The sequence below is a fragment of the Apis dorsata genome, unplaced genomic scaffold, assembly GCF_000469605.1.
Source record: "Apis dorsata unplaced genomic scaffold, Apis dorsata 1.3 scaffold_41, whole genome shotgun sequence".
Lineage (NCBI taxonomy): Eukaryota > Metazoa > Arthropoda > Insecta > Hymenoptera > Apidae > Apis > Apis dorsata.
This window is the reverse complement of record NW_006263343.1, coordinates 135,702-146,659: the sequence shown is the minus strand read 5'-3', so window position 1 is coordinate 146,659 and position 10,958 is coordinate 135,702. Positions and strand designations below refer to the sequence as shown.

At 19.9% G+C, this 10,958-nt stretch overlaps 3 protein-coding genes across 3 annotated transcripts; 1 reads left to right on the top strand and 2 right to left on the bottom strand.

Annotated features, from left to right (window-relative positions):
- The first annotated feature begins 198 nt into the window (after positions 1–198).
- Positions 199–1,634, top strand: LOC102673755 (protein-lysine N-methyltransferase EEF2KMT). The gene is made up of 5 exons (XM_006608606.2): positions 199–332; positions 405–554; positions 616–795; positions 893–1,391; positions 1,459–1,634. Exons 1-5 carry the CDS (start codon positions 252–254, stop codon positions 1,563–1,565), a joined length of 1,017 nt encoding a protein of 338 aa, XP_006608669.1. The 5' UTR covers positions 199–251; the 3' UTR covers positions 1,566–1,634.
- A 685-nt stretch (positions 1,635–2,319) lies between these two features.
- On the bottom strand, positions 2,320–4,691 carry LOC102673634 (geranylgeranyl transferase type-2 subunit beta). Its single transcript, XM_006608605.2, has 6 exons — positions 4,527–4,691; positions 4,175–4,279; positions 3,584–3,940; positions 3,303–3,447; positions 3,003–3,178; positions 2,320–2,549 (listed from the first exon to the last, which is right to left on the bottom strand). The coding sequence occupies exons 1-6, from the start codon at positions 4,527–4,529 to the stop codon at positions 2,331–2,333; spliced, it is 1,005 nt and encodes a 334-aa protein (XP_006608668.1). The 5' UTR covers positions 4,530–4,691; the 3' UTR covers positions 2,320–2,330.
- A 349-nt stretch (positions 4,692–5,040) lies between these two features.
- LOC102673499 (WD repeat-containing protein 43) lies at positions 5,041–9,647 on the bottom strand. Its single transcript, XM_006608604.2, has 7 exons — positions 9,398–9,647; positions 8,462–8,956; positions 7,431–7,872; positions 6,931–7,237; positions 5,696–5,940; positions 5,333–5,535; positions 5,041–5,073 (listed from the first exon to the last, which is right to left on the bottom strand). The coding sequence occupies exons 1-6, from the start codon at positions 9,590–9,592 to the stop codon at positions 5,345–5,347; spliced, it is 1,875 nt and encodes a 624-aa protein (XP_006608667.1). The 5' UTR covers positions 9,593–9,647; the 3' UTR covers positions 5,041–5,073; positions 5,333–5,344.
- Between the last annotated feature and the right edge of the window lie 1,311 nt (positions 9,648–10,958).

Sequence of the window (10,958 nt, the reverse complement as noted above, 5' to 3'; positions counted from 1 at the left end):
TTTATTGTAAAATAAAAAACCTAAAAAACAATGTTAATTAACAAATATATTTTTTTAAGTTTTTAAAATTTCTATTTTTGTATATATATCATTAATTAAATACAAATTTTTATAAATTAAACAAATTATTTTATATGTTTATTGATAAAAATAAATATTTAAAAGATTTATATTATAAAAATTTATTATTGTAAAATTAAAAATTATTAATTATATTATAAAATTATTATAAAATATATTTATACAATAAAATGAATTACAATATGTTTGATATGAATAATTTAATTAAATATTTTCTCTGTTGCACATCAATAAATACAATGGAGATACTTGTATGTATATGAATTTTATATTTTTTAAATAATTTCTTAAGTAATTAAATAATTTTAAAATATTACATATAGCTTCAATCTTCTCAAGAAAGTATCGATTATTTGCTTAATTTAGAAAAACAAGAGGAAATTTTGAAAAATACAGTAAATAGTGATTTAATTAAAAAATATCCAATAAAACAATCTTATCAAAGAGCATTTTTAAAATGGCTTATGAATAAGGTAATTAAATTAATATTTGTAAAAAAAAAAATTAAAATCAAAATATACTTTTTTATTATAGATTGAAGAGAAAGATGGTGAAATTTGTGATATTATGTATATTACATACTGTAATTTAATATCTTCCACAATCAAAGAATCTATTCATTATCGACACTTTTTAATAGAAAATGATTGTGTTAGTATAAAAGAAAGCACAAATATTATATCAGAAGGCACAACAGGATTATATAGTTGGCAGGTAATAATTATATATATATTTATTATAAAATATTGATATTTATATCATGTGGATGATTTTTATATTTCTGAATTATAATATCATTTATGATTTATAGGGAGCTATAGAATTAAGTAAATGGTGCATGAAAAATAAAAATAAATTCTATGGAAAAATTGTTTTAGAACTAGGTTGTGGAGTTGGATTAACAGGATTGTGTATTATTAAAAAATGTTTTCCTAAACAATATATATTTACAGATTATCATAAAATTGTTCTTGAAATGGTTTCTGAAAATATTAAATTTAATTTATTGAATAATGAAAACAAAATACAACCAGAATTAAAATATGATAGATTGAAATTACAATTAAAATATAATTATACAGATGTAAAAGTAATGGAATTAAAATGGGAAGATATTAATAAATATGTGAATGAACAATGGACTGTACCTGATATAATAATTGGAGCTGATATTTTATATGATGCCAAATCATTTTATGAATTAATATTAGGATTAAAAAAATTATTATCTTTTGTTATGGATGGATATGCTATTATTGCAGCAACAATTCGTAATGAAAATACTGTTTCACAATTTCTTTATCAGTTAGGTATATCTTTTAATAATTCATAAAACTATTTTTCAATAAATCATACTAAAAATTAATTTTTTTTCAGAACATCACAATCTTTCTTTTGAAGAATATAATGTATCGCAGCAAACAGTGCATGTACAATTAACAAATTTACCTATTAAAATATTAAAAATTTTTTGGAAAAAATGATGATAATTTTGATTAATATTATTTTTATAGATATTATTAACTATAAGATAACTATAAGTATAAAGAAATTAAAGCTCCATTCTAAAAATTATTATATATTCTAAAATAATTATATATTAATACATTAAAATTTTGAAAAATTTTAAAATAAATATTTAAAAATATATATATATAAATTAGTAGAAAAAATATTTTTATAATAATTTTAATTTTGTTATGATTTGTGTTTATATATAGTTTAAATTTTAATTTTGGCAAAGTATATTTGTTTTTAATAAACTTTTCTTGAAATAAATTTTTATTTTTATCTTTTATTTATTTTATTTCATTCAAATTAAAAATAATAATATAAATTATTGCAATTTAAAATTTTCAAAAATTTCATAATAAATACTATTAGTTGTATAATATAACATGATGTAACATAGTATATTCAAGTTTTATTACAAGTATAACATATTATGTTTAACTTGAAATAAAAGTAATGTATATTTTTATCAGTATATTTAACAATATACTTAAATTAACAATATACTTATATTAAATAATATGTATTAATAAATTATTTTTTTATTTAAAGTATTACATAATATTATTTATTATTTTATAATATATCAATAAATTTAAAATAAAAAATATTGAATTCTTTAAATAAAATAATTAATGAAACCAATTTATATAAAAGATTAATATTATATTTTTTGTTATAGTATTTCATAAATATTTAGATGTAATAAAAAATTTTTGATGTATAATAATTAAATGTCAATTACTTTGGTCAAGTCTTGAAGGTTTTAAATGTAACCTTTGAATTACATATTCAGGCATGCAGTATGTTGGATTAATTTTTTTTAAAGGATAATCAGTATTTAAAAGAGAAAGCGCAGTTAAACCAAAAAGAGTATGAAAAGGATCGGCAATATCGCCTGGACGATCACTAAATCCTCCTGATTCTGTATCTTGACATGCTAATACAAATTTTACCTGTAAATTAATATTAAATCAAAAATATAAAATATAAAAATATAATGAAAATATAATGAAACTTGCCTTAGATTGTTAATTACATAATCATATGATATATAATGATTTCTAATAATGTATAACATAATATTAAGCTTTTTCAATTTAATTTTTTGTCAATTAAAAAATTTAATTATTAAAAAAAAAAGATTTCAATATAAAAAATTTTATATAATCCCAATTTGTATCATGTTCTCTAACATTATAAATAAAATAATTATTCATTTTCAGCACTATAAAAACTGCATATAATTTTTAATGATAAATAATTATTGAATATTATTTTGTTTTTTTTTAATTTAACTCTAAAAATAACTGAAAATAACTAATGAAAAAATAATCAAATGATAAAATGCTCTTTCAATAATTTGCTAATCTATTTTTTAAAATAATATATATAAAAGAAATATATACCAATTGTTCTTTATTAACCCAATGAAGGCGTCCTAAAATTGTAAGTGCAGAAAGAACCCACCAAGAATAGCAAACATCAGGCAATTTTTCTGGTCTACCATTTAAACCTCCAGATGGAAGTTGTCTTTCACAAAGCCACCAACTTAATTGATCTGCATCTATTAAATGAAGATTACCTGGAAATATTTAATATCTTTATGTTATTGATTGTCCATTAAGAATTCAATGAATTGCATTTTATTGTATTAAATTTTATTGTAATATTTAGAAAAAAAAAATCAAAATAAAAAAAAAAATTACCAGTTATTGATAAAAGTCCTATGGAGCAATAAATCATACCAGCATGACTTTCAGCTCCAGGCTTTGATCCAAAACCACCATCAAAATTCATACATTTCATTACAAATTCAACTGCCTTATTAATATCTATTGCATCCAATCGATTCTAAAATAATATTTTTAAAATCTATTTTAAAATAATTAACAAAATATTTCATTTAATATAAAATTTTTTTTATACACATATATTTTTTATATATTTATATTTATGCACATATAAATATTTAAAAAGTTTTACTTGCCAAAAGAGATAATGTTGCCACAGCACAAAAAGAAAATCTCATATCAACTTCACCCCAAATGTCACCAGTAAAACTTCCATCTGGTTGTTGTCTTTCTTTTACATATTTTATAACTTTTTCTATATCAATAGTGTCTAATGCATCATATATACATAATATTTGAACTGCACTCAAAGTATAAAGAATATGCGGATCATGTTGTAAACTAGCAGCTATGCCACCACTTTCTGTTTGACATTGAGCAATAAATTCCAATACTTCATTTCGATTTGTTTGTTCCAATTTACCCATAAGATCCAATGCTGTTAAACCCCAATACATTCCAGACATTCTCATATGTTCTGTCATACAATACATCTAAAATTTAATAATATCTCTATTAATTATATAATAAGTTCAATTTTAGTATATATGTGCAATTAATTTTTATATTATATTTTATATACAAAATATATAAAATATAAATAAATTGTTATATAATAGAATTTTGTTCATATAAATTTCATTTAATAATTGATAATAACAATATTTAAAATAAAAATTATTATTAAATATCTATGAAAAAACTTTTAAAATAAATATAATACTTACATATTCATCCTTATCAGTACCATAAGAAAGTAAAAAGTTTGCATGCTTTTCCAATAATAATTCAGGAACTGAAGTTGGAAGTTCAATATCATGTTTTAACACTGGCTAAAATACAAATTAAAAATTATTATATAAATAATAATAAATATTAAAATATTTATAATTTGATTCTATAATAAACCAATTAAAAATTATATAATTATATTTTATCCACAATCCATTGAGAAATATACAAATAATGTACAAATAAATTTATAATATAATAATATAATAATATCTAAAAAGAAAAATTAACTTTTAAATTTTTTAACCTAATAAATATTAATCTGTATTAAAGTATTTTTCTACTTACCATATTAAAAAGTGATTAAAAAATTTGAATAAATTATTATATTTTATCAACTTTCATTCGTTTAAATAAATTTGTAAAAACTCTTTGAACTCATTATTTTTTTGATAAAAAATATTCATATGTTACCCATCATTTGTTCACCTAACCTCAAAATTAAAAAACTATATTAGATTAACGTCCTTTGTCATGAAGACAGAAAGGCGCGAATTTTTAAAAAAATAAAAAAGTAAAGGAAAAGGAAATAGATAATCATTATAAAATTTTGTGTAACAATAATATTAAATTTATAATTATTATTAAAAAGAAAAGAAAAAAAGAAAAAAGAAAAGAAAAAAAAAGAAAAAAAGTTTATTCCTATGTAAATACTTATTATTTATTTTTAACTTAAATCAGAAGCATAAAATAACTTCTCATTTTGAATAGAGATGATTGGAATACAGATATATTTAATTTTTTATATTTAATAGTTTTTGTAAAAAACGGTATTTATTCAATATTTTAATTATTTTTTTTCCAAATTTTTTATATTCAGGAACTCCAATGTTCACTAAAACAGACAAAATACTATATTTTAATAATATTATTATATCAATTTATAATAATTATAGTAAAATTATTTTATTTTTTGAATAATATTAATATAATATAAAATAATTTAATGAAATTGTCAAATTTATTCATTTAAATTTGTTTAAATATAATTTAAATTTCTTATACATTTAAATAATATTATTTAATTTGAAATTCTAATATATTCTTTTTTATAATTTTTTTTTTTAATTTTGATTTTCTTCTTTTAATTTTACCTAAATTAATATTCAGCTGGATATAAATTCATCATCTTCATGATCAGAATTCATACTCTTGACATCTTCATCATTCTGCTGTTCTTGATCATCTTGATCATATTGAACTGCTTCATCCTCTTGATTTGACATTTGTTCCCAATCTTCATCGGATTCACTTTCTAAATCCTCATCTTCAATTCCACCATCTTCGTCTGATGAATCTAACAAAATAAATTTTAAATAAATATTATAAGATAAAAATAATTCTTTAATTTATAAATTGCATTTTTTAAAAAATTAAAATATTATTAATAAATCTGATATAAATCTAAAAATTTAAAAAAAATAGCAATTACAATAAAATAAAATTTTATTATGAACCTGAATCTTGATAAACGAGACAATTTTCGGTAACATCTTTATCGTGTTCTTCCATTGTTTGAGAAATTTGACCAGTGACAAGAGAAACTCGACCTTTAAGTTTTGAGAGTTCTGTCAAAAGAGCTAGTTTAGCATCTATTGAACTTAAAATTGGTCCAAATAATTCCACAAGATCTGCTTGTGATAATAAATGTCCTGCATGTGTCGTTAACAATGCTTCCAACCATCGCACAGCAATTTTACTCCTATAATATAATGATTAAGTAGAAAAAGATATAATTTATAAGATAGCCATTAATAGGATGAATATAGTAAAACGGGAATTAACAATTTATTACAATAAATCGAATTCAATTTATTACTTATTTCATATGCTGCAACATTTTCTAATCAATAAGAAATTTCTTTGATCAATAAACGCGAGTTACTAAAGATTCATACCTTAAATCTGTTCTACTTCCGAATCCGAGCCGCGTATTTAGAGTATTAATAATTATTATAATAATATAATTTTGTTTCACTTTACAATCTTGATTCGACGAAAAATATATTTGACCAAGTTCCAATTTTATACTAATGCTCGTAGTCAACGCGAATTCTTCAGTTAATATAGTTTTTACAATTTTATGGAGAAAAGTATAAAAAATAATTTATGAATTCACTGTAAGATGTGAAGAAAATATCGATTGCATTTATTTATATAGGTTTTTATTTTTTTAAAATAATTTTTAAAAAAATTAAAAACTGATTTTATCATTTACACAATATTATTAAAAAATATAACTTAAGATTTCCTTCCAAAATAAATAATAATAATAACAATAATATTATTTTTAATCATAATTAACTTTTTTTGTGCAAATGAATGTTAATTTTTCTGTCCATGGATTAAACAAAAAATGATTAAAATGTTCTATTAATTCACGATTATTTTGATATAAATCGAAGAAATTTTATTATATCATTTTGATTTATTAAACAAAACATTGGATAAAAATTTTGAAATGAGAAAGTGATTATATTTTTTTTTCTGAAAATTCAAAAATATATTTTCAAATATTCGTATATAATTCCACAATTTTGTTAAAATGAAATAAAATGATAAAATATAATATTATGTTAATTTCATAAGAAATACGTTTTCTTTTGTAAATGATTTTTTTAAATGTGCGTTTGCAATTAAGGGATTAAGTATAATAAAAAAAAAGAAATAATTAACATTTGAAAAATCTTACGTGTAAGTTTTACCCTGGAGAAGGATAGTGAGTTCTTTAAGAAGTGGTCCAATTGCTTGTATTGGTAGTTTAGCAATAGTATTCTTAATAATGGACTCATTCTTTGTGAGCAAAATATTACTCAAAATACTTTTATCTTTACTGTTCAAGCCTTGTATTAGAAGTTGTGTCCTGTTGTTACCTGTACTAATAGTTTTGCCTATAGAACTGCTTTCAGCACTTAAACTTAAGTTTTCCAATCTGTCTTTCAATAACAATTGAGATCCTGAACTGTTTTTACTCTTCTTTTGCGTAGTTTCTATTATTCCTAAAAAAAAAACCAATTTAGAAAAAAACATTATACAGAAAGAAAATAATACATCTTTAATCTATTGATTTATATATTGAATAATCTATTTGATTTATATATTGAAAATTTAAATAAATATAAAATATTTTAAAAGATAAAAATAAATTTTACATTATATTTTAATAACAATTAAATATTTAAAAAAAAATACCTGGTGGAAGATATTCAACATTGTCTTCGATTATAGTTGATTTCATTTTAGAAATTTCTTCTTTTTTTTCTTTATTTCTTTTATATTCTGAACGCACTAAATACTGCACTTTATCAGAAAAATCTGGTATTACTTTTTCAAATGTAGGATTAAGATATGTTCCATATGCTAATAATAATTTCTGATCATCTGTTAACATTGCATTTAAAATAGAAATTTGTTGTACTTCATCTTTTTGACTTATATCAGAAGCAACCGCAATATTTAAACTGGGCTTTAAAGGTTTTGATCGACCATTTGGTTGATATTGAAATAACTGTGCTTGTCCAGATCTTGTTACAACTAAAACCATCACTTGAGAATTTGCTGAGACATTTGCAGAAACACTTATTGGATCATCTTGTAAGGCTAAACTTGCTACAGAAGTTCTTTCATTTCTTTGCTGAAAATATTTTCTTAATTAATGAAATATAATTACATATTTGATTTATTAATTTTTAAATATATTAATATTGAAAAATGTATAATATTCTACAAAATATATAAATATATAAATAAATATATAAATTTATAATAAAAAATATTAAAAATAAAATTTTATTTAAAAAAATATTATTTATAATTTCATAATTTATTTTTTCATGAAAAATCATTTTAGTTATTAATAATAATCATTTTAATCATTTTAAAAACATTTTGAAATAAATAATTTTATATCATTAACATTCTAAAAATTCTTAAAGAAATTCTTAAAAAAGAATATATTGTTTCATTATATGATTATTTATTCAATCATTAAAAAATTGCTTGTAGAAAAATGAAACATTTTTTTTATTGTTTTATGAATGCTTCATTCATTTTTTGCAATTATCTGTAAAATACTTGTAACTTGAATATCTTGTAAGATATTTCAAAACACAATAAAACAATAATCATATAGGATCAAACGCAATATTATATGAATATTATAATAAATATAAATTATAAAATTAATAAAAATTTTAAGATAAAAAGAAAAAAAAATATCTTACTTCATCTAATGCCCAAACACTGAGGTAACCATCACCATAAGCACCACTAATAACATAATTATTTCCAGATGTCATTTTTATAGTATGAAGACATGTCACTTGATTAGCATGACCCGTAAATATTCTTATTAACTGCTTAGTATTTAAATCCCACCATTTGACAACTCTTTCTCCTGATAATAAATTATTTCCATCTGTTGATACTGCTAATGATGTAGTTTTTCCTTTTCCTGATTTCCATTTACATTTTACACCATTTTCTTGAAGATTCCATTGAATAATATGATGATCATCTGATGCAGTAATAAACCCAACATTTTCAGACCATGTTGCTGCAGTAACTGAACCAGAATGGCCATCTAATTGTGCAGTAACCGAGGAAGTTGTTGTATCATAAAGTGTAATTTTTCCATTTGTTGAACCCATAGCAATAATACCCTTTTGAATGGATTCTTCTGAAATTGATTTTCTTCTCCTTTTTTTCCATGGTGAAGGCTAAAAATTATTAAAATATTCAATCTCTATATTTATATAATATTTATTAATTAAATTTAATAGAATAGCGAATAAAAATTATAACCTCAAATACGATTTTATTAAAATAAACATGATTTAATAGTAAATGTGATTAAAAAGAACGAATTCATGAAATAAAATATATTTGTATTTTAAAAATATTTTTAAAAATCTAATTATAGTATCTCTAATACTATAAAATTTATAAAAAATTATAAAAAGCATGGAAAACATAACCTATAAAGAAAGAATACAAAGTATGATTAATTAAAGAATATAAACATTCATAATGAGCAATGAGACTTAAAAAATAGTTCATAAAAGAATTTTTATTTTATCATAATACATAAGATGAATATGTAATAAAATAAAAAAATTTAACATTAATAAAGATAAGAAATAAAGAAGCACATGGTTTACCGATGTATTTGTGGTACGAGAACTAATGTAAAGCCACTCCAAAATACAACATGGAGAAGAAAGATGAAAATTGGATACATATTCTTGTTTTAAACGACCAGTATTAGTATCCCAAATTTTTAATTTTCCATCATTTCCACAATGTGCAAAATATTCACCATCAGAAGAAAAAGCGTAATTAGCGGTAGTCGCCATTTTTGAACTATTAGTATTGCAAAATGAAGTGAGCTATAGAAATTTTCCTCTTCTTAAACAACTTCAATCTATACTAAAAACTCTAATATTTAAAAATCCATACTTTTCAATTGCTTTTTACATTGTTTTATATTATAATATAATATGTGTGAAAGATTATATCATAAAGAAAAATATTTAACTCGAATTTTTAAAAAAATATGGATATTTTTATTTAAATAAAATTAAATAATTATAATTATTAAATATTAAAATAAAATTATAATTAAATTATAATTATTAAATATTAAATATTATCATTATAAATATATTAAATATTATATTTTACTCACAAATAAAACATTTATAAAAAGTTCGATTAGTTAATATTTAATATAAAACTTTGAATTTAATGCAGAAATAATAGATCTAAAATATTATAAAATTTTATGTTTAATGTTAAAATAATTTTAAAACATCGATTGTGAAAACACAGAAAGATTTATTTCACATATATCTAAAAATAACGTGTATGTATAAATAATAGAGAACATCAATTCATATATATAATATTTAATATAATATAGTCAGAATGTATATCATATATTTCTATTATAATTTTATTTTAAAAAACAATCTGAAATTAATGTGATATTGAAATTGTTGAAATAAATGCATAAATTTTGCAGAATAAATATAAATAAGAAGAGTGAATAATGAAAAAAAGACAAAGATAAAATAAAAATATTGAAATTAACGTAATCTTCAGAATATGAAAATTAAATACAAAAAAAAAAAATAAAAAAATATATAGTAAGAATTAATTATCTATACTAACTCTCGAGTATGAAAAGTATTTCTTTAAAGAATCCCCTTTCTAAAAGTACTCAAAAGATAGCGCTAATCCTCAATTCTTAATTTATCTCTTTTCTTTTTTACTATTTACTCTCATCTATATTTTGTTTCATCCATGGCATTCTAGAGATGGCGCTAATCTTCAATTTTTAATTTTACTTCCATTTTTTTTCCATTATTAGTTTATATTTGCTTTTGACACGTGATCACAAATAAGGTACGTTAATTAAACACATATTCAACATTTCTCAAAATCAAATATATTTTAATTTTTAAAAGATTAAAACATTAGCTAATTATTATTATATATTATATATAGTGATATTATATTATATATTATTATATATATATAGTGATATTATATTGTGTTTAACATAAGAATTATAGCTATATAAAATTAAATTTGAGTAAAATTTTTTCTGAAATTTTCATGATAAATCATTGAAATCAAACATTTGAATAAATTCTATTAATTAACAGAGAATAGTATCAATTACTTATTCTAACATTCTAAATTAATATTTAATATATA

What these genes read in the sequence shown, in the direction of transcription:
- LOC102673755 (XM_006608606.2), top strand. Translation starts at nt 252, where the DNA reads ATGAATTACAATATGTTTGATATGAATAATTTAATTAAATATTTTCTC. An exon ending in TAAATACAATGGAGATACTT is followed by an intron (nt 333 to 404) that starts GTATGTATATGA and finishes TATTACATATAG; the next exon opens with CTTCAATCTTCTCAAGAAAG. An exon ending in TAAAATGGCTTATGAATAAG is followed by an intron (nt 555 to 615) that starts GTAATTAAATTA and finishes TTTTTATTATAG; the next exon opens with ATTGAAGAGAAAGATGGTGA.
- LOC102673634 (XM_006608605.2), bottom strand. An exon ending in GTACTGATAAGGATGAATAT is followed by an intron (nt 3,941 to 4,174) that starts GTAAGTATTATA and finishes ATTAAATTTTAG; the next exon opens with ATGTATTGTATGACAGAACA. An exon ending in AGGACTTTTATCAATAACTG is followed by an intron (nt 3,179 to 3,302) that starts GTAATTTTTTTT and finishes AAATATTTCCAG; the next exon opens with GTAATCTTCATTTAATAGAT.
- LOC102673499 (XM_006608604.2), bottom strand. Translation starts at nt 9,592, where the DNA reads ATGGCGACTACCGCTAATTACGCTTTTTCTTCTGATGGTGAATATTTT. An exon ending in CTCGTACCACAAATACATCG is followed by an intron (nt 8,957 to 9,397) that starts GTAAACCATGTG and finishes AATAATTTTTAG; the next exon opens with CCTTCACCATGGAAAAAAAG. An exon ending in CTCCAGGGTAAAACTTACAC is followed by an intron (nt 5,941 to 6,930) that starts GTAAGATTTTTC and finishes ATTATATTATAG; the next exon opens with GAGTAAAATTGCTGTGCGAT.